The sequence below is a fragment of the Chiloscyllium plagiosum genome, chromosome 20, assembly GCF_004010195.1.
Source record: "Chiloscyllium plagiosum isolate BGI_BamShark_2017 chromosome 20, ASM401019v2, whole genome shotgun sequence".
NCBI lineage: Eukaryota > Metazoa > Chordata > Chondrichthyes > Orectolobiformes > Hemiscylliidae > Chiloscyllium > Chiloscyllium plagiosum.
This window is the reverse complement of record NC_057729.1, coordinates 43942193-43966178: the sequence shown is the minus strand read 5'-3', so window position 1 is coordinate 43966178 and position 23986 is coordinate 43942193. Positions and strand designations below refer to the sequence as shown.

General features: G+C 40.5%; 2 protein-coding genes across 7 annotated transcripts in view; both read left to right on the top strand.

Moving 5' to 3' along the window:
• LOC122560216 (calcium-responsive transactivator-like) overlaps positions 1–14239 on the top strand; it is a 119320-nt gene extending 105081 nt beyond the window's left edge. For all 3 annotated transcript variants that reach the window (XM_043710641.1, XM_043710643.1, XM_043710640.1), the window contains one exon: positions 13613–14239. In XM_043710641.1, coding sequence (XP_043566576.1) covers positions 13613–13650 — 38 coding nt within the window. In that variant the 3' untranslated portion in view covers positions 13651–14239. The remainder of the gene's footprint in view (positions 1–13612) is intronic.
• The window catches only part of mtg2 (mitochondrial ribosome-associated GTPase 2), a 20747-nt gene continuing 10636 nt past the window's right edge, over positions 13876–23986 (top strand). For 2 of the 4 annotated variants that reach the window (XM_043710644.1, XM_043710646.1), the window contains exons 1-2: positions 20837–21114; positions 21791–21869. Coding sequence is in view for 1 of the 4 variants with exons in the window: in XM_043710648.1 (XP_043566583.1) it covers positions 14428–14466 (39 nt within the window). In the remaining 3 variants the exon portion in view is untranslated. Of the gene's footprint in view, positions 14467–20836; positions 21115–21790; positions 21870–23986 lie in introns of those variants that run through there. The other 2 variants (XM_043710648.1, XM_043710647.1) reach the window with 2 other exon arrangements.

The window sequence follows — 23986 nt, the reverse complement described above, 5'->3', positions numbered from 1 at the left end:
AGAGGCATGGCACTCATCGACAGATTCAATCAATAAGCACATCGACCTGGACCCAATATACCGGCCACTGCAGCGGACAGCTGGAACTGACAACCGGAAGCGGCAGATACAAATCACTATAAATGCCGGAGGAAACATCACAGAAGTGCTTCACAGGAGGCTCCCAAGCACTGAGGATGTCACCTAGACAGGGGATGAAATGTCTGCAACACAAATTCCCAGCTCGGCGAACAGAACCACAACAACAAGCACCCGAGCTACAAATCTTCTCACAAACCTTGACTAACAGTGCCACACCACTCCCTCTTTTACCATTTTCTCTGTTCTTACTAAAACATCACCCAATATTTGCAGTTGTGGCTTGAAGAATCAATACCTCTCATCTATACTTCCATTCTCTTTTTTTGTCAGTTCAACCATGCCACACAGAATTAAATACCTTGAACATGGAACACTTCAAATACCAAGTAAAAGAGCTGTGTCCATTATTGGCAGACACATGTTGATATGGGTGGAATGTCTCAGTGACTTTGATTTTCTTCAGACTTGCTACTTCCTTGTTAATCATGTTTTATGAGAGAGAATTTCCAAGCAAGTTAATCCTTTGTCCACCTACAAATCTGTTATCAAACTTGCTAAAACTCCAATTAATGTCATTTTTAAAAAAATTCTCCTGTGGGACATCGGCATCACTAGTTGGCCAGCATCTATTGCCCGTCCTGTCCCTTGCCACTCTTGAGAAGGTGTGATGAGCTGCCTTCTTGAACCACTTCAGTCCCTGTGCTGGAGGTTGAACCAGAATGCCCTTAGGGAAGAAATTCCATTATCTTGCCCCAGCAACAGTGAAGAAATGGTGTTACATTTCCAAGTCAGGATGGTGAGTGTCATGGAGGGGAATTTGCAGCTGGTTGTGTTCCAATGTATCCGCTGCCATTGTCCTTCTAGAGGGAAGTGGTCATGGGTTCGGAAGATTCTGTCTTAGGTACTTTGGAGAATTTCTTCTTGAGTTTTGTTGGAGCTGCACTTAACCAGGCAAGTAGGGAATATTCCATTATACTTTCTATTTGAATTTTCTAGATGGTGGACAGGCTTTGGAGAGTCAAGAGTTGAGTTACTCACTGCAGCATTCCCACCCTGCTCTCATAGTTACTATTTATATAGCTAGTTGAGTTTCTGGTCAATGGAAAACCCCAGGAGGTTGATAGTGAGGGATTTAGTAATGATAACACCATTGAATGTCAAGGGTAATAGTTAGATGTGTCTCTTTTTGGAGATGGCCATTGCCTGGCATTTGTTTGGTACAAATGTTATTAGATTTTTTAAAATTATATTCACTTCAATGTGGAAACAGGCCCTTCGGCCCAACAAGTCTACACTGACTCTCCGAAGAGCAACCCACCCAGACCCATTCCACTACATTCACCCCTGACAATTCACCTAACACTACGGGCAATTTAACATGGCCAATTCACCTAACCTGCACACCTTTGGACTGTGGGAGGAAACTGAAACACCCAGAGGAAACCCACGCAGACACGGGGAGAATGTGCAAACTCCACACAGATAGTTGCCCGAGATGGGAATTGAACCCGGGTCCCTGTGAGGCAGCAGTGCTAACCACTGAGCCACCATGCCGCCCCACGACAAGGGACCCTCAGTGGCAAGGAATAGGATGGGCATGGGCAATAGGTGCTGGCCAACTAGTGATGTTAATGTCCCACAGGAGAATTTTTTTAAAATGACGTGCTGCTTGTCAACCCATGCCTGGATCTTGTGTCGGTCTTGATGCAATTGGCCATTGACAGCTTCAGCATCTGAGGAGTCACAAATGGTGCTGAACATTGTGCAAACATCCCTACCTCTGACATTATGCTAGAGGGAAGGTTATTGCTGAAACAACTAAAGATGTTTGGGCATAGGACGCAATATCCTGAGGAACTCCTGCAGAGATGTCCTGGAGCTGAGATGACTGACATGCAACAACCACAACCATCTTCCTATGTGCCAAGTACAACTCCACTGTGGAGAGTTTGCCCCTGATTCCCATTGACTCCATAGTTGCTAGGGCTCCTTGATGTCACGCTTAGTTAAATGCGGTCTTGCTGTCACTCTCACCTCACCTCGGGAATTCAGCTCTTTTTATTATGTTTGAACCAATCTTGCAATGAGCTTAAGAGCTGAGTGGCCCAGGCAGAACGCAAATTGGGCATAAGTGAGCAGGCTGTTGCTAAACTAGTACTGTCTGTTAACGCTGTCAATGACTCCTATCACTTTACTGATGGGGCAATAATTGGCCAGCTTGGATCTGTTGTTTAAATATCAGTCAAAGAGTGCTACTTAGTGCACAAGATTAAGGCCTCACTGCAACTGAGATCCTTCACTCTTCTTTTCTCCCCTGTATTTAACTCTGACTCTTGCATGTTATCTGAACCACTTAAACAATACCATTCGCATTATCTTGAGTTTATTGCATTTTAACATGATAAACTAAAGAGCAATGTACGTTTTAGGGACTCTGCATCTTAGTTTGGCATAATAATAAGACACCTTTTTGATTTTATGACTTTTTAAATCAAATTGTGTACCCATGTTCACTGTATGTTGTGAGATGATGATGCCAAAGTGCTTTCTTGGGCACCTTCCATCCCTTCACTTCAGTTGACACAGTGTGCTTCAGACAAAATGTAGAAACTGAGGTTCTTATCATTTTGTGAAATTGTTGCAGCCATACCCGAGGAATTAAACTCCGGTTCTTTTCTCTGAGATGGTTCTATGATAATGTTGATGAGTTACAGTTCTTATACCTTGATAGTGCCATGCTTGTTTCTGCTAGATGGGTGCTTGTTAATCTCTCAATGATTTTCTTCCTAAAGTAATCCCTTTAAGAGGTGAGGATTTCTTGCCAAATCATCAAGATGAAAAAATATTAAGCTTCTAAATCTATTCATTTCATCTATATTTTGGCTCTCCGGAACCCTTTGCAAATGGGTTGTTGCTTCTAGGAATTATTTTAAAGGACCTCAATTTTGACCTAATGTCTCTTTGATTTTCTGACTGGGCTCAATGGGCAGAATCTGTTGAGACAGGGAGGTCTTGTCAGTTGCTTTGAGAGCTGGCAACAGACCCATGCTGCCTCTTCCTGGGAAGGTGTGCTGAATCTAATGCTAATCAGGCTCTGGGCCTTCACCTGGAAATAAGATGCCATAAGTAAAGGTTTCACCTAGTGAGGGCTGCCGACTACTAGAAGGAGGCCATGGCTACTGTGGAAGAGCACCCAGGATCAGGGTGGGTTCTGGGACTAGGGGTCGCATGGAGATGTGGAGGCAGTGTTTTTCAGTAGATACCCTCTTACCTAACTTTTACTCCATTGGTCAGGTATGAAGTGCCTTTGGTCAAACCCATCCCACTCCCAAAGGTGACAAGCTGCTTACGAAGCTTGATGTGTTGATCATGCTCCCTGCAGCTAGGTTAATTCCAGAAGTGGTGGGCAGAGATCTTCAGTTAGCAATAAGGGACTCAATTAGCAAAGGGGCATGAAGGTCAACCATAGATTCATCGAATATCTACAGTGCAGAAAGAGGCCATTTGGCCCATCTAGTCTACACTGACCCTCCAAAGAGCATCCCACTCAAACTGACCCTCTCCCCATAACCCTGCATTTCCCAAGGTTAATCCATCTAGTCTGCACATCCCTGGACAGTATGAGTACTTTAGCATGGCCTATCCAGCTAACCTCCACATCTTTGGACTGTGGGAGGAAACCAGAGCACCTGGAGGAAGCCCACGCAGACATGGGGAGAATGTGCAAACACCACACAGGCAGTTACCTAAGGCTGGGATCGAACCTAGGTCACTGGCCCTGTGAGGCAGCAGTGCTAACCACTGAGCCACCATGTCACCCATGGGTTTTCATTCCTCAGACTTCATTTTAGTGGAGGCATTAAAACAGTGGTAGTGTTCGGGCATGACACAAGCCTCGCCTAATTAAGTGCCTTTTCTGCACCGAAACTCTGCGTCTTCCAGAGCTGAAGTTTCCATCCAGTGAATCTGTGGAAGAAGTGAAGCAGTTGTGATAACATGTTCATATGCTCACTTGGAATAAGCAGGAATCCAGAAATTAACAGATTCACAATAAACTTCATGTGCAATTGATTTTATCATTTTAGGACACCATTTTAAGACCACAATTTGAGACATGCTATATTTTCCCAAAAAAGCAAGAGGTCACATAGAAGTCATTATAATTTAGGTTTACTGTTTCTTAATTTTTTTATTGGCGAAGATTTCATCATGTGTGATTTGTTTGAGAAGTTATAACTGACATGTGAGATAAGTTGCATTTTTGCTATATGCACTGAAATTCTCAAACTTACCAATTGAAATTGGGTATTTCCTCATGGGTTATTGTTACTCTAATAACTGATGTGTGTAATGGCCTGTGAAAACAAAACACTAGCTGACTAGCATTTGTGTCATTTTAATTACATGATTAGCTCAAAAATCTGTAATCAAATCGAGAGCATCTCGTAACAGGAACAATTCTGTATTTTTGAGCAAGCTCTTATAAATGGTCAATACAAATGTTTTTCTGTTTTACAATCTCTAACTGCCTAATGTATATCATTTTAATTTACACTACTAGCATCTAATCTACTCCCATCTTCTTGGCAACTCCTCGCTTATCATAAAAATTCCCATTGCTGCAGTATAAGTTGAACATTAGATACATTTTTACAGCCCAAATGAAGAAGGAATTTTCGTCTGTTCCAGATTTAATTTAGTGGCTGAATAACGTGTTAAGTTAGATGTTGATGTCTGCTGTGTGGTACCTAATTGATCAAGATAACTTTTTAAAATGACAGTTTCAGAAAACAGCAACAATGTATTACAGAATAGTGTAGTGTGGGTTTGAATCTATCATTTCTTCACACAGCGAGTTTCCAACATTAATAAATTGCTGGGACAGTTAAAGAGCACAGTTGATGTTGTTAAGGGTACACATTCACCATGAATTGTATGTAGAATGCACTTGCAGAACTTTAGAAGCAGGGTTCCTGGTTATCCCTCTGTTTGAATGAAGGATCTTTCAAGAGTGGGACAGGATGATACATTGACCTTCCTAATGTTGGTGCAGACCATCGAAGGATGCGACTGGACGTGTAGCCTATAAGATAAAACCATTCGGCCCATCGAGTCTGCCCACCATTCAATCATGACTCATACATTTCTCAACCCCATTTCCCTGCCTTTTCCCTATAACCTTTGATCCACATGTTAATCAAGAAGCGATCTATCTTTATCTTAAATATACTCAATGATTTGGCCTCCACTGCCTTCTGTAGCAATGAGTTCCATATGTTCACCACCCTCTGGGTCAAGAAATACTCCCTCATCTCAGCTGTAAAGGGTCGTCCTTTCATCCTGAGGACACGCCCTTGGGTCCTGGTCTCTCCTAGTAGAAACATCTTCTCCACGTCCACTCTATCCAGGCCCCTCAGTATTCTAGAAGAAAAGGTGAGGACTGCAAATGCTGGAGATCAGAGTTGAAAAGTATGGTGCTGGAAAAGCACAGCAGGTCAGGCAGCATCCGAGGAGCAGGAGAGTTGACCTTTCGGGTATAAGCCCTTCATCAGGAATGTCATTACTGATTAAGGGCTTGTACCCGAAACATTGACTCTCTTGCCCCTCAGTATTCTGTAAGTTACATTGAGATCCAACTTCTTCCTTCTAAACTTCATTTAGTACAGACCCTGAATCCTCATATGACAAGTCCTTTATCCCTGCGATCATTCATGTGGACCTCCTCTGGACCCCTTCCAATACCAGCACGTTGTTCCTTAGATATGGGGCAAAACTGCTCACAATACTCCAAAAGTGATCTGACTTGAGCCTTTTATAGCCTCAACAGCACATCTCTGCTCTTGTATTCTAGCCGTCTTGAAATGAATGCTAACATTGCATCTGCCTTCCTAACTGCCAATTGAACCTGCAAGTTAACCATCCTGAACTAGGACTCCCAAGACCCTTTGTGCTTCAAATTTTCAAAGCCTTTCCCCATTTGAAAATAGTCCATGGTTGTATTCTTTCAACCAAAGTGTATAATATCATATTTCACCACATTGTATTCATCTTCCACTTCTTTCCCCAATGTCCTAGACTGTCTAAATTTTTTTGCAGCCTCCCTGCCTTCTCAACACTACCTGTCCCTCCACTTATCTTTGTGTCATCTGGAAACTTAGCAACAATGCCCTCATTGTGTCCAGATCATTAATGTATAATGTGAATATTTGTGGTCCCAACATGGACCCCTGCAGAACTCCGCTAGTCACTGGCTGCCATCCTGAAATTGATCCCATTATCTGCTAGTCAGCCAATCCTCTATCCATGCTAGGATCTTGCCATAACCCCATGGTTCTTATTTTATTTAGCAGCCTCCTGTTCTGGCACTTTGTGAATAACCTTCTGGAAATCCAAACAGATCGCATCCACTGGCTCTATTTTGTTTCACTTACTCATTATCTCCACAAAGAATTCTAACAGATTTGTCAAGCATGCCCTCCCCTTAACTAAGCTGTGTAGACTCAGCCCTATTTTATCATACACTTTCAAGTACTCTGCAATCTCGTTCTTAATAATGGACTCAAAATTGTATTTGCCATTTGCCATTTTCTAGTCCTCTGGGATCCTCCTTGACTCCAGTAATTCCGAAAAGATCACCACCACCCACGCCTCCTCAATCTCCTCAGCTATCTCCCTCAGAATCCTGAGGTGTACTGCATCTGCTCTGGGTGATTTATCCATCTTCTCCTTCATGAGGGCCAGTACATTCAGGATAATGGCAAATGGCAAATAAGATTTTGAGTCCATTATTAAGAACGAGATTGCATGATAAAATAGGGCTGAGTCTACACAGCTTAGTCAAGGGGAGGGGATGCTTGACAAATCTGTTAGAACTCTTTGTGGAGCTAATGAGTAAGTGAAACAAAATAGAGCCAGTGGATGTGACCTATTTGGATTTCCAGAAGGCTTTTCACAAGGTGCCCCCTGACTCTCTTGAAGTGCTGCTATGCGACTGGTGTCTTCCACCGTGAAAACTGATACAACTACCTAGTCAGTTCCTCTGCCATTTCTTTGTTTTGCATTGCTACTTCTCTAGTCTCATTTTCCAGCAGTCCAATGTCCACTCACGCTTCGCTCTTTATATATCTAAACAAAACCTCTTGCAATCTTCTTGTATATTATTAGCTAACTTACCCTCATGTTTCATCTTCTACCCTCTTACTGCTTTATTAGTTGTATGCTGGTTTTTAAAGGCTTTCCAATCTTCTGGCTTGACACTAATCTTCACCACATTGTATGCTTCTGTTTTGCTTTTATGCTGTCCCTGACTTCCTTTATCAGCCATAGTTACCTCATCCTCCCCTTAAAATATTTCTTCTTCCTTGGGTGAATTTCTGCTGTACCCCCAGAAACTCTTGCCATTGCCATTCCACCGCCTACACTGCTTGTATCCCATTCCAATCACCTTTTGCCAGCTTTTTCCTCATGTCTTTGTAGTTAACCTTTGTTATGTTATACAATTATAATTACATCAGACCTGTCTCTTTCAAACTGCAGGGTGAATTCTATCATATTATCGTCACTGGCACCAGAGGTTCCTTCACCTTCAGTTCCATAATCAAGTTTGCCTCATTAGACATCACCAAATCCAACATCGTCAATTCACTGGTGGGCTGTACCACAAGCTGCTCCAAACAAAACCATCTTGTAGAATTCTACGAATTCATTTTCTTGGCTACCAACCTGATTTTCCCTGAACACCTGCATGTTGAAGTCATTGTAATAGCCATCTAATGGTGATGTAATTTCTGTCCCCTGATGTTATTTTTGCCTCACATCCTGACCTCTGCATGGAGGCCTCCATAACTCACATCAGGGTCTTTTTTTGTTTACGGTTCATCAACTCTATCCACAAAGATTCTACGCCTTCCAAACCCTACATCACTTCTTGCCAGTGATTTAAGTTCATTTCTTAATAACAAGGCAATCCCGTCCCTCCTCCCATCTGCCTGTCATTTTGATAGGATTTGTCCTTGGATATTTAGTTCCCAGCCCTGAATCTCTTGCAGCCACATCTTGTACACACAACATCATACCCGGCAATTTCAATCTGTGCTACAAACTCCATTTATCTTGTTTCATATACTGCATACATATAAATACAACACCCTCAGTACTCTATTGACCAACCTCTTTCTCATAGATTCCCTTTTTCTGCTGCCCCTCGAGTCAGATTGCACTCTGTCCTATTACTTGTTCTGAAAACTTTAATAGGTTCTCCAGAGTCTTTCCAAATTTTAACTAGTTTAAATCCCTTGTGACCTTGAATTACCTTGAGTTGTACCATCAGTTCTTCTACCATATTCTGAATCCTTCATGCATTAAGATACAAAGCCTTTAAGTTTGTTCTATTATCCTTACACATTTTTATGGTTCCTTCATACACTATAACATTCACACATTCCATCCCTTCCAATCAAGCCCATCTCTAACCAGCAAACCTACGAAGCCTTCCCCTTCAATTTTATTAGTTCCCATGGAATTGTATTCCTCCCCCTTCCTCTCCCCACCTCCCATTCTAAAGTTTAAAACCCTACCTATAGCCCTAGTTCAGCAATTCGCTAAGATTCTGATGCCAACACGATTCAGATGAAGCCCATCCCATTGGAACAGCTCCTTCCTTCCCTAGTGCTGGTGCCAATGTCCCATGAATTTAAATGCATTTGTCCCACACCAACCTTCAAGCCACGCATTTACCTGTATAATCTTGTTGACCCTGTGCATGTTAGCTCATGGCTGAGGTAGCAATCTGGAAATTATTACCTTTTTTTTCATTTTGCTTTTAAATTTAGCCCCTAGCTTCTCACATTCCCTCAGTGGAACCTCTTTCTTCTTTCTACCTATATTGTTTGTGGACCATGACAACTGGATCTTTCCCTCCCACTCCAAGTTCCTCTGCATCCCAGATGAGATATCCTGAACCCAGGCACCAGGCAAGCAACACAGCCTTCAAGATTCTTGATCCTGTCCATTGAGAATGGTGTCTATTCCATGACTATATTGTCCCCAATTACAGCTGCATTTCTTTTTTCTTCGCCTTTTGAATGGCTCCCTGTGCCACAGTCAGTTTGCTTATCCTCCTTATAGCCCTCATTCTCATCCACACAGGAAGCAAGAATCTCAAACCTGTTAGGCATGCTCAAAGGACTACTTCAGTACTACTTCCTGGATTCCTCTACCTAACTCACTCCTAGTCACACCCTCCTGTCCCTGACCACTGACCAATGTGAAGTAGTTAATCTAAGGGGTGTGTGATTGCCTCCTGAAACACAGCATCCAGGTAACTCTCTCCCTCCCTGATGTTGCAGTGTTTAAAGCTCAGACTCCAGCTCATCGACTCAGAGCCAGAGTTCCTCAAGTGACCAACACTTGCTGCATGTTGCCATGATTTTGATTTTCTTCCATCAGCTGTGAGAAGTTATTATATGCCTGTTGTTTCAGTTTAGAAACCATCTTCTTCAGAAATCAGGAAGTTTAACTGGGGAAGATCAATTTCAAACTATGAATTGGTTGACAGGGATGTGGTAGTATCAGCTGTACAAAAGTGACCCAACAAGCCTCATAATTGTATCTAATTATATCAAAGAAAATTCTGGTGCTAATAATTGCCAATAGTGTATAAACTTTCTGTTATAAGAATTTTTCATTGGATCAATGCTCTGGAAGAAAGCTAGAAATATTCATGTGAGAAAATTATGTTGCAATACTTCACGAATATTAGATCAAAAAATGTATCTTTTCAAGTTATCTACTTTTGGGGATATGGTAGCATAGCAATACTTTTAGTGGACTAGTAATTCAGTAGCCTTGGCTACTGAGAACTTAAGTTTAAATAAAAACATTAAATACCCAAATGCAATACTATGTCCATTTACAAATTTCACATGGCTCCTTATGCTTTCTATGTTCCCGTTAAACCCCCTAGCTGTTTATATGCTGTCTGCCAACTCATAATCCAACCACACCCACCATCCTTTTTCCTTCTGTATGCAAGACAACAAATGTCCACCTTGGGCATACCTCAGGAGGCATGCTGACAGAAAATAAACACATGTGTCTATTGATAATATTTTTAAAAATTAAAAAACACAGTTGCATTGATACAAAAAATATCAAAACATTGAAATTCCTTCAAATTCTTTAAGCAAACTAACATTATGTAAGTGCTTAATCCCTTATATAAACAAACTTCTTCATTCTATGCACAGTTGGAAATGCACATCAAAATGCTGACTTGATACACCTTTTGTGAAAATTGTAGTGAGGAAAATCAGTCATGCAGGACAAATTCTATAATCATTTTTTGGCAACAGGAGCTCTGAAGTACCTAGCACTTTTTTGAACTCCATGCATTTGTTTGGATAGTTCCTTGACAGCTTCGGCAGTTCCTTTACAGCTTTTTTCAGCTTTGGTCTCCCAATCATCATACCGGTCATCAGCAAAGTGATGGAAGAGGTTGTCAACAGTGAGATCAAGTCGCATTTGCTCAACAATAACCTGCTCACTGATGCCCAGTTTGGGTTCTGTCCGGGCCATTCAGCTCCTGACTTCATTACAGCTTTGGTTCAATCATTAACAAAAGAGCTGAATTCCAGCGGAGAGGCAAAAGTGAATGCCCTTGACAACAAAGCAGCATTTGATTGAGTGTGGCATCAAGGAGCAACAGCAGAATTGAAATCAGTGGAAAACACTCCACTGGTTGGAGTCAATCCTGGCACAAAGAAAAATTGTTGTTGCTGGAGGTTGATCATCTCAGTCTCAGGACACGTCTACAGGAGCTCCTCAGGGGAGTGTCCTCATCCCAACCATCTACAGCTGCTTTATCAATGACCTTCCTCCATCATAAGGTCAGAAGTCGGCATGTTCGCTGGTGACTGCACAACATTCAGCACCATCCATGACTCCTCACATACTGAAGCGGTCCATGCCCAAATGCCACAAGAAAGGACAACACCAGGCTTGAACTGAAAAGAGGAGAAAGTGCAGATGCTGGAGATCAAAGTTGAGAGTGTGGTGCTGGAAAAGCACAGCAGGTCAGGCAGCATCTGAGGAGCAGGAGAATCGATGTTTTGGGCAAGGGCCCTTCATCAGGAATCATTAAGAGCCTAACTGTGCTTTTCCAGCACCACACTTCTGAACTGATAAGAGGCAAGTAATTTATGCGTGAGGCACATGCCAGGCAGTGACTGTCCCCTACAAGAAAGCATCTAACCATTATCCCTTGATATTCAATAACATTACCATTATGGAATCCCAACTATCAATATCTTGGGGTTGCCATTGACAAGAAACTGAACTGGGCCAGTCATGTTAATACTGTGGACACAAGAGCAAAGATCAAAGGCTGGGTATTCTGCAGCAGGTGACGCATCTTGATATAGTTCCTCATCTATATCACACAGCAATAAATGTAATGGAATATTCACCACTTCCCTGGAAGAGGGTAGCTCCAATAACACTGAAGAACTCTGACACCATCCAGGATACTCCATTTGATTGGCACCCATCCACCATCTTCAATATTCAGCGGGTCTTAGACTTCCTGCCTGCTTCCAGCATTTTCACCAGGGTTAATTCACTCTCTATTATGGTGAAAATCTTGGACTTACTTATCCTTTTGAAGTTGCCCACTAAGCTACTCAGTTATTTCAAATGACTAAAAAGAAGATTTTAATTGGTTCTGAAACTAGCAGCAAGGCCACCTTCACAGGAGCTAGGGACGAGCAATAAATGGCAAGCCTTGCAGAATATTTAAAAAGGAGAGAATTACTTTTCTGAGAGAAAAACACAAACAAAATATTTTACTTTGCCATCAAACATCTCTATGTGTTTTACAGCCATTGAAATACTTTTTGTATTATCATCGTCATTACAATGTAGGATATGCAGGAGTCTATATGCACTGCAGATTTCTATTAATAGCAATGTAATAATGACTAGATAATCTAGTTTTCTGTGATATTGATTGAAGGATAGTTGTTACTAGGGATAACTCCCTTGCTTCTAATCATTTACATCACTCAGGCAGTCAAATGGAGCCTCAGTTTAGTGTCTCAATAAAATATAGCAGACCTAATGGTGCAGCACTCCCTCAACTCTGCCCTTAGGAGTCTGCCTTGATTTTTGTGCACAATCCCTGGAGTGGATCTTTAGTTAAGAATCTTGTAATGTGAGAGTGAGACTGTAAAGCTATTGTCTGTATCTCAGACAGCGGTAGTATTGGTAGGATGAGGAAGGCTGATCACAGCTACACTAGCCTATGTTCTCATCTAACATGCACACATACAATTTACCATTGAATCATGAGCAGAAACATTGACTTGATTTTTTTTTTAAAAAGACTATCCTGTCCTTGGTTGACCTCGTCAACCTCAGTACCATATTTATCATATGCAGGAGTTTGTCATCGTTTGCCCAGATGGAATTTTCTCAGGCCCGCCGATGCAGCTTTGACAGTAAGATCAGAAGGTTTTAGAATGGCTCAGTTTCAGATTAGTGGCTGATGAGTTCCCAAGTCTGGCTGATCTTGGCAGGCACAGGATAGAAATGGCAAGGCCCTCTGCCTTGACGGATAACTGCATTGCAAATTGATATCCCCAATCTGTTTATTTCAATGTTATTTTCTCAGTTGTGGATGAGCTCTCAACTAAGGCCAAAGCATGACAGGTATTTGGAGGTGATTTCCTGGAGCCCAGTCAGGGCCGGGAGCCACAAGCTTTCCTCTCCACAGTGACCCTGCAGCTGTGGCCCACGCTTAATTTTTACAGAATGGAAATGTCTCCAGAAGGTGTCTCAAGATGCCCCCTCCTATAGCAGCAGTGTTGACTTCAGGAAGGTGAAGCCACTGTCTCTCCAAGTTTACAGGCCATCTGATAGTACCAATAAGGCCTGCTCCCTCAGGAACAGGGTGACTAACCTTAGTTGGATTGTAGGCACAGAAGCAGCCAATTAGGATATTGCCTTCAAGTGCAAGGTCAGGACTCCGAAATGGTCCAAACCCACATTAATTTGAAAAGAACATGCTATTCAGTGATTATGACAGATTTGCAGGTAATGTAGTTTTTAAAATATATTTCAGAGGTTTAAGTATTATCATAGGGATGAGGATTAATCTTAGCTGAGGGGTGGGGATTGGGTAAGACAGTTGTGGGGATTTGGTGTTAGATGAACTAAAGAGACTTTTGCTAATTCTGCACACTTTTATTTTTTCTTTGTGCTTAGTAGATTTTGAGGTTTAGGCTTTATACCTAGAAAGAAAGTATTTGATAAGTATCAGAGAAATCTCCAGAAATATAAGCATTGGTTTTTGTCAGTGACTTGCTGATTTTTATGTTAAAGTGAGTGGTCAACCAAGTTGTGAAATATGCAGCAAAAATACAGCTTTAAGTGACAAATATGGCAGTTTCAAAAGTACTTCATTTAAAATCTGTGTATCAGTTTTCTTTTCACCAGTTTTATTAATTTATTGATGCTAGTTTTTTTTCTCTTGCAGGCACAGTACGGAAACTACCAGCAATAGGAAACAGTTGATTGCCATCTCTGAAACAGTCATGTATGCACAACATCCTTCATTGATTTTTACAGACTAAAATGAAGCATGGACTGTCATATTTCATTTTTGAGAGGTAGCTCAAAGCAGCTTCTGGATGTTGTAGAAATTTTCATTCTTTTCATGGTGAATAGTAACATTGCACTACCGATGACAAGCCAATGCGTATTAGTTTTAGACTTGGTGCTGTGAATATTGTACGTTTTAAACTGTTGCACTGTTGTACAACTGCATCTGTTTGTTAATAGGATTGCAACCTAATACTAGTGCACTTCCACCATGGAAACACAAGATGGTTGGTTTTATAAGTTATGGGTGCTCTCTAAAGCAGTGAATTGCCCTGTGGATTAACGCACCTGTGTGTTTATACTAAACTTTGCACTAAGTTTTTTTTTCTTCCATATTAAATGCAGCAACCAAGTATCGGATAACGGTCACTAAAATTTCACTTGTGTTTTCATTAAGGTCGAATGGGAATGCAATATGTAAAGTTGCATATTGAGGAAGTATGTTGTCACCTGACCCTAAAGCATAGGTAAATTACATCCAAGTGAGGATTTAATTGTCAGAGGTAGTTGCTGTGGTGCATTTGATTTCTATAAGGGAGGCAGTCAATTCTATGTTAATTCTTAGTGCTTGTCCACAGATTGATACCCATAATTCCTCACCATTTTTTTGAACAAATGAAATGTTGGGTATGTACAACTATCACTTGAATCAGGTGAAAATGGTATAGAGATCAATACTTGGAGAGTTATATGGGCTTGATAATAATGGGGCCATCCAAAGGAAAATATGTAAGTTTTGACTAGTGGTACACTTTCACAGTTTTTTTTATTGTGCTCATAATGAGAGTGATGTGTATGTGAAATAATGTTAATAATAGAAAAGCAATTCTTTTGTTCTAATTTAGTGTCTGCAAAATGTTTCCTCAAAAATGATTTTTAAAAGTACCACCAGAAACAGTTCTATCTAATAACTTTGTATTTATGAGTGCAATTGTTACATAACTGAGTATTGAAAATATTGTATGTCATTATAAACAGATATTATCTATGAGCCCATGGTGACTTCTACTTTTAAGCTCTAAAACTAGTTCTAATGCTTACAGTCATTTTGCAGGAATTGTTCAATAGATAGGAATCAATTTTGATATACTTTATGTTTTTGTAGTTTACCTTTCTAGCAACTTGTCTTCATTCAGTAGCTGTTAGGACTTAGTACAGATCTAAGGATGGCAGTATTTTTAGATTAGAAACAAAGCCTTGTTACAGATGGTATGGTGGCCAAATGGTTACAACACTGAGTGTCTTCCATCAGAAGACCACCAGCTTGAGCTCAACTTTGAATGCTGTCTGTATGAGTACTATAATTTGCTTGCAGGCCTTTAGGCACAGTGGGCTACAGCTATTAACCAGTCCACACTAATTTGAGCAAAGGTCTACTTGTGCTTATAACAGAGAAGTGTTGGCAACAATTATAAAGAAAACTGTAAACTGGGCCATGCTATTTACCAAACTGTAGGGTTCAGGAAACCTCATGAATGTTGGAGGGGTGGGGATATATTGGGAACAGTTGGAGTACAGTTTCAGAAGTATTACAATAAATGTGTTACATTTACATTCATTACTGATTACCAGTTTAACCAGAAAAGTGTGTTCTTGTTCTAAACATTGTTCAGGAAAAGATTCTAAAACACACAGTCCAAAGTCAACCATTTTGTGTAAATATTAAAAACATTCCAGAGTGCACCAGCTTGTCCAATGTGGGAATGTAAGGACACGTAATTTATTGAGCACTGATGGTTATACAGTTTGCTGTAAGATTTGTATTTGTGTACAATCACATGAACATTTTGCATTTCATTTGCCAATTTTTTTTTGGGTTTTGCTGTTAAACAGCCAAATAGCTAAAATACAGATTGTACTGTGACAATCATCTGCTTGTTTTCAAGAAACAAAAAACTTGAGATTTTAGTATTCTGAATTTTTCGATGAAACTTGTTGTAATGTTATATGTTAAGTCTTATCTTCTCATCATTACTCAACATTTAGTGTTTTTAGATAAATGTGTGTGCATCTCTATTAATGGAGGCAACTGCTGTTTGAATTTAGTGACAAAAAGAGGTTGAAGTTGTTGTAAGTACAAGTGAGTTGAATTGTCTTGCCTGTACTAGACATTTTATGTTGCTACTTAAAAGTTGTTACATTCTAATTTTAAAAGGAATCTAATAAATCACTGAGTTAATTCTATTTTTAATGTGCTGTTCACATGCAAACATCCATCAAATAGGTTTGTTTGCATTATCCTTCTTTGCAAAACAAGGCACCTGTCAATAGTGACTCAAAATTATGAAGTGGTAATTGGCTAGCTTTCTATATGGCGGTGAGGCTTGAAAAACTCTGCAGAAAGCAAGGAATTGGAGTGGATAATTATTAATTTTAATGGTAGTTTTATATTACACCAGTTAACGTCTTGAATGCATGTCATGATTCAAGGATAACCATTTTGTGTGTAGCAGACTAGATATTCCAGGCTGCAGTGGTAAACATTCACAGTATTTACCCAATACTCCAAAAGATGCTAATTCTGAAATATGTTTGTTCTTGATATGTTCTTAACTAACCTGTGCCAAGAAATCCTTTTGGTTTTGTTGAGTGATGTTTATGGTTCCAAAATGACAAATCCTGAAATTGAATCATATCACTCAAGCAATTTGACCAGTGCCAGGAAAAACTGCTAGTTTGTCATTTAAAAAATCTGACTGCTTCATTAATGTACTTCATTCAAGGGAAGCTTTAACCCCTATCTGTGGCTGTTCCATATGATTGACTCACAAAACCTCAGAACAACTAAGGGTGAGCAATAACTACTGCTTTTCCAAAGTTACCCTCTTCCAGAGGCTAAATAAAAACATAATTAACAAGGTCAAGCATTCTAAACAGTGGATATTTGTATAATCTCCACTTAAATATGAAAAAAATCAACATTTTATGGTGTGGGGAAATGTACAATTATTTTCTGAAACAAATGATGCCCTGAGAAATCTAATGGTCTCTCTTTCATTTTGCAGAATAGAATGTTGCAATGCCTTTGGTGGTGAATCACTTGTTCATTGCACAACAGGTCTCTGTTATCACTCACATCCTGACAGAAAGTGTTTGAAAAGTTTATTATCTATCTTCAAAATATAATTGTACATAATCTTGTGGTACAGTGAGTTCATTCTAATTAATTCCAAGGAGGAACTATGGCTGCCGTGTTCTTCTCTCTAATAAAAGTTCATCTCCATAACTCGTTGTTTACAATTTCAATTCTTAAATCCCAGAATCATTCTTATTGCTCCTCTTGAAACTTTTTTTTCATTTTACAGACATGGTACTGTATACTGCACACATTCCATATATGGCCTTGCCTAAGATCTGTACAAAGTTGGAGTTCCTTGTTTTGAGATATATGTGTGCATCTCAGTACTTGGTTAGCCTTGAAGATGAAATTGAACAAAAGAAATTTGCTAAATAAATTCTGCTGTATAAGGTTACTCTTACAATTGTAAATTGGCATAGATGAGGTCTGTGTATTAATATAGCATGTGTGCAAGCTGCCTTCCATAAAGAAATTATGGCTACCACGATAAAAATAAATACTATACCTTAACAATATAAAATTGTTGTAAAATGTCAATGTATAAAATACTGTCACACCTTGATCATGCCAAAACATTTGTTTGTAGTAATGTAGATTTGAGTTTGCAATAAAATTATTTAGAAAATTTATGTTTGTACATTCAGTTGGATTTGGGGGTATCACCGATCTACTTTTGATCTGCACAGTTTGTTTTTTGAATTATCTTTTGGAAATCCATGGTCTTGGGTTTTTGGCATCTGAAGAATTAATGCCAGCTTGAGTGATTGATAAGTTAGAAACATGTCAACAGCAAATGCAATTATTAATATATGAATTGGCAAGCAAGTTTGGGAATTGGGCGATACATTTTGAGGTAAGAACCTTGAAAGGTTGTGGTGGATTTTTCTAAATTAATTCATAGGATGTGAACCTTCGGGCAACGTTTGTTGCTCATCTCTAACTCCCTTGAGAAGCTGGTCATAAGCATCCTTCTTGAGCAGTTGCATTCCAGCTGCTTTAGGTACATCTATGCCATTCCACTGTTTTCCACACAGGAATGATAAGTTATCCTCACCCTTGCTCTTATTTTTAAGAACTTACTGGATCAGTACACTTACTTGACTTAACTAATAAAAACAATCATAGAATCACACAGCCTGGAAACAAACCCTTCGGTTCAACATATACATGCTGACCAGGTATCCTAAACTGAACCACTTCCATTTGGCTCTGTTATGGACCAGGCCAGACCCCCCCCCCCCCAAAATATTTTAAGAAGGTAGCCCAGACCTTAATTTTTTTCTTAATTTAAAGGTTGATGTGAAGTGGGTGTTCCAGGTGTGAAGCAACTGGTCAAACCTAAAGCAAAACAAAATTTATTAAAACACAACAGTTGAAACATGAACAAAAGAAAGTGGAATTTAGAGTAACTTAGCTATTGGAAAACGTAACTGACCCAATACAGTAACTTGACTAATTAACTGTTCCATTACAGTAACATTCCAAAAACACACCCCTTGGCAAAAAGGTAAATTCAAACACAGATTCTTACAGGCAGGAGGGAACAACATCCAGAGAGTGATCTCAGAGAAAGTCAGAGGAATTCTTTACTGAAGCTTACAACTCTTCTGGACTCACATATGTTGTGATTGCAACAGCTAAATAAAAAACTAGGAAGCCTGAATTGGGAAAACTGCCCACTCCCCTTGCATTATTAAACTGTTTTATAAAAAAAAACCAAAGGCCTCTTAAGCCTAGACTCTTCAGCATTTCTGTCTTTACAACATCTCTTTAAAAAGTTATTTTGTCCTTGTTTTTTTTTTAAGTGACAGCATTGTCACACCAGCATTTGGCCATATTCCTCTCAACCTTACCTTTTCATGTATCTAATCAAGTGGTTTTTAAATGTTATAATTGTACCCACCTCTCCAATTTCCACTGGCAGCTCATTTCATACATGCATCTCTTTTAAATCTTTCCCTTCTCACTTTAGACTTATGCTGTTTAGTTTTGGCATCCCTTAGCGTTGGAAAAAGAACTTGGCTATTCACCTTATCGATGCCCCTCATGATTTTATACATCTCTACAAGGTCATCCCTCAATCTCTAATGCTCCAGGGCAAAAAAGTCCCAGCCTATCCAGCCTCTCATTATTGATAGTATCTTTAATTAAACACCTATTTTCACATTTTAAACAATTCAAATTCCTCCAATTTCACCTTGAATAATGAATAAGATAATAAGAAGTAAGGTAATAAATTCACCTTGTGATTTAGAACCCTCAATGTAAAAAACATCTTACTTTTCCTGTTTTGTCTTTTTCACATCCCTTTATGTAATATTCCCTTCAAATTCTGAAGAAGGTTCTCTGAACCTGAAATACTAATTCTGCTTTCTCTTCAAAGATGCTGCCAGATCTGCTGAGTTTTTTCAGCAATTTCTGCTTGGGTGTTACATTTACAGTCTTCACGTATTTCAATTTTTTTGTTTCTTCCTGATTTGATCTAATTCACCCCTTCTCTGTTGTTTATTTCTTTATCTATGCTTAACTCTTAATTTAAGGGATACATTGTTAGTCACATCATCCATTAAAGTCCATAAGCTCTATTATCCTCATCATGCTGGTGTGAGCTCACCAAACATTTCCAAACTGTTTGGAAGTGAGCAGAGAAAGATCGATCTGGTCATGCTGTGAGATGACCCACAGCAGCAAGAACCAGTTGTTGTGAACCTCAAGTTTGTGGTGAAAGTGAGGACTGCAGATGCTGGAGATTAGAGTCAAGAGTGTGGTTCTGGAAAAGCACATCAGGTCAGGCTGCATCCGAGAAGCAGGAAAATTGACGTTTCGGGCAAAAGCCCTTCATCAGGAATGTCTGATGAAGGGCTTTTGCCTGAAACGTCGATTTTCCTGCTTCTCGGATGTTGCCTGACCTGCTGTGCTTTTCCAGATCCACACTCCTGAACCTCAAGTTTGTGCTAACCAAACACAGACTGGGTATTGTTCCACATTGCGGAATACCTCCAGTCTGACTTTCCCATAACCAGTCATTTTAACACATCATCCTGCTTTAATGCCCACATGTCTGTCCTCAATATGTTGCAGTGTTCCCAGTGAATCAGTGCTAATTGGAGGTGCAACATCTCAACTTCAGAGTAAATGCTTTACAATCCTCTGGAGTTAATATCGAATTCGACACCTTTCTCCTTTTTAAATTGGTTATCATGTCCTCCCCTCCCATCCCCATCCCACCTACTGGCCTTTCAAGTCTGACAGGAACACATCGTTGTTCTACCATTCTCACATCCCGATCACTTCATGTGAACTATCAATATCTTTTGTTCACCGGCACCCTACACCCAGTGCCACCCCCCCACTCTATTGCATAAATTCTGTCCCCTCTACACTTCAGCTGTGATGAAGAGTCATCTAGACTCGAAACGTTCGCTTGCTGTCTCTCCATCTGTGCTGTCTGACCTGCTATGATTTCCAGCATTGGTTGGTTTCAGTCAAGTTTGTGACAGTGGTTTTTCTTTAATGTATGGTCCTCCAATAAATTTCCAACTGCTTTATTTAAAATGAATACTGTATTTTATTTTCATTTAGAATTTAGTGAAATTGTACAGTTTCAGGTTTCTCCAGTGTAGGTGAGAGTGTAACTTTCCCAACTGGAGCAGCTCCTCAGATCCACCACTTCCTTGTGGGTGGGACTAGCAGAAGCACCGCCTCTTAGCGTGGGGGCGCGCGGTAACAAGGCTACCCCGCCTTGCTAGGGCAGTGACCATCATTGCCCCGCCCCTTGTCCCTTGGGTGTGGCTAACAAGACGCCACGCCTCTATTCCAGTGGTGACGGCTGTCAGTCACCAGGAGCTCTGGAGACGCGGCCATTATTAGCCCCTCCCCGTTCCACTGGGGGCGAGGCCACTAGGCCACGCCTCACCCCACCAAAAGGCGCGTGGTCAGCAATATCTCCGCCTGGTGCCTGTGAGGGCGTGGTCACCTGACGCCCCATCCTTTCGGCGGCACGGTTTTTCCGACCGCTGTGCCCTTTGGGGGTGTGGCTCCCAAAATGACCCGCCCCTAACTCCGTGATGATGACGCGCTCCGGGGCTATGACTATAGTCCCAGCCTACATGCCTATTCAGGGTGTCGTCATCAGACCGTCCGCCCGAACCCAGTTGCCACCCCGCACTCTGGGGGGCGGGTTCATTATTGTCCACGCCCCCTGTGCCATTGAGGGGTGTCTACCAGTTGCCCCGCCCCTTTGACACTGGGATGATTGCCAGAAGCACCGCCCACTCTGGTTTCCGTGGCAGCGGGTGGTGAGTATTTGGCGGGTGGGGGTCGGATTGGGGAGAGAGTTGGGTTTCTGAGTCGTTTTCTTTCCACCCGGGTATGGGCACCCCCTTTCAGCCATATAGGGAAAGGTTTGCACTCTGTTGATGATATCCAGAGGCCGCGTGTGAATCCCCGGACTCGCGTTATGAGCACTGCTGGCTGTAGGCCTCATTGCGGTCCTGATGGAGAGGGACCTGAAAAAGCGGGGAGATGACCAGGGCCACCACTGCACTGATTACTCCAAACTCTCAGCCAATTCTGAACAGTCAGACTGCCCTCGAAATGTTAATATCCTCTAGTGGATTTTGCCAGCTTTTTTTGTTTATTATTTCAGATCTTCAGCATCCATTGTATTTCACTTGTTTATTATTCAGAAATGACCAAGCTTTAGGAAAGTTTCAAACAATTCTGAGTATGATTCTAATCCTTAACTGTTTATTTCAAAAGGAAATTTATTTATCTCATTCGGAAGAATAAAATTCTAACTTTTAATCTACTAAAGTATGAAGGAAGAAATAGTTAATAATACTTAAATAATTTCTCAACCTTTTAAGGCAGTTGACAACAATTGTCTGAGTGACTACTTGTAACTGTAAGAACCTGAAATTGGGCAAAGAAAAGACTATTTCCTGTACTGATCTTTAGTTAATCACTTTGTAGATACCAGACCTGTACAGAAGAAAATGTCATTTGAATGATCAAATGATATAATCTGGTGAATCTACTTGTCAATCATAAGGTTTGTTGGAAATATTCAAATACTTTGGGCTTTTAAAGTCAAAAAGCCATTGTTCAAAGTGATGAATTAATTGTTATTTGCTACATAAAACATTTAAAATTACAAACAGCACTTAGCCCATCAAGTTCACTTTTTAAAAAATACATTGGTGTTCACTGGATTTTTACCACCTGTTTTCACATATCATAATATTTAGCACTGGAGGTGATTGTAGCCCAGTTGATCAGATGTTTGCCAGAATTCCTTACAGTTTCATCTCTGGAATTCTTGCAGTGGCAAGTCTTACAAAACTGTATTATGTCTGTTAAATGCACAGTATATTCAAATCTTGCAAAATCACCACTCCCTGTTTTGTCACTTCTGGCCCTGCAAATCTCTCAAATTCTGCACACCTCTTACAAAGATCATTCAGCGCATCAAGTCTGTACTGCTAAACATATACTAATGATAAGCTAGTCCCACTTTCTCACACTAGGCCCATAGCTTTGAATGCTGTGACATTTCAAGTGTTCATCTAAATACTTTTTGAAGGATATGAGGTTATCTGCCTCAACTATCCTCGTGCTTTCCAACCCCCCCCCCCCCCCCCCACCCACTTTTGAGTGAAAAATATTTTCTTCAAATCTCCTCAAACCTTTCTGCTTTTCATTTACAAGTGTGGCTCCTTGTTGTCGATTTCACCTAAGATGAATTCTGGTCTTGTTCATCTCTAATATCCTTTACTTCATCATTGACAACCTTGCATACAACAGCCTTGGTCCATAGTTGTGGAATTTGTTCTCTAAACATCGTCATGTCTTTAAAATATCCCTTAAAACTTAGCTCATTTTACTTATTTGTCTAATATTTATTTTTATGCCTTGATTTCAAATTTTGTTTGAAAATACTCGTGAAGTGCCAGGGTTAGAGGGTTTGAGCTCTGGGGGAGAGGCTGAATAGGCTGGGGCTGTTTTCCCTGGAGCGTCGGAGACTGAGGGGTGACCCGATAGAGGTTTATAAAATCATGAGGGCATGGATAGGGTAAATAGACAAGGTCTTTGTTGGGAGGAGTCCAGAACTAGAGGGCATAGGTTTAGGGTGAGAGGGGAAAGACTTAAAAGGGACCTAGGTGGCTACTTTTTCACATAGGTGGTGATGCATGTATGGAATGGGCTGCCAGAGGAACTGGTGGAGGCTGGTACAATTATAACATTAAAAGGTATCTGGATGGGTATATGAATAGAAAAGATTTAGAGGGATGTGGGCCAAGTGCTGGCAAATGGGACTAGATTAAGATATCTGGTTGGTGTGGACGAGTCGGACCAAAGTACATCTTTGTGACTCATGCTACAGGAAGGATAGAAAGGGAGGCAAGAGAGGAGGAGGGCTGGCATTTTTGATAAGGGATAGCATTACTGCTGTGTTGAGGGAGGATATTCCCGGAAATACATGCAGGGAATTTATTTGGGTGGAACTGAAAAATAAGAAAAGGATGATCCCTTTATTGGGATTGTATTATAGACTCCCTAATAGTCAGAGGGAAATTGAGAAACAAATTTGTAAGGAGATCTCAGCTACCTACAAGAATAATAGGGTGGTTATGGTAGGGGATTTTAACTTTCCAAACATGGACTGGGACTGCCATAGTGTTAAGGGGTAGATGGAGACAAATTTGTTAAGTGTGTACAAGAAAATTTTCTGATTCATCATGTGGAAGAACCTACTAGAGAAGGTGCAAAACTCTTGGGAAATAAGGCAGGGCAGGTGACTGAGGTGTCAGTGGGGGAGCACTTTGGGGCCAGCGACCATAATTCTATTAGATTTAAAATAATGATGGAAAAGAATAGACCAGATCTAAAAGTTGAAGTTCTAAATTGGAGAAAGGCCAATTTTGACAGTATCAGGCAAGAACGTTTGAAAGCTGATTGGGGGCAGATGTTTGCAAGTAAAGGGACGGCTGGAAAATGGGAAGCCTTCAGAAATGAGATAACGAGAATACAGAGAAAGTATGTTCCTGTTAGGGTGAAAGGAAAAGCTCGTAGGTATAGGGAATGCTGGATGACTAAAGAAATTGAGGATTTGGTTAAGAAAAAGAAGGAAGCATATGTCAGGTATAGACAGGGTAGATCGAGTGAATC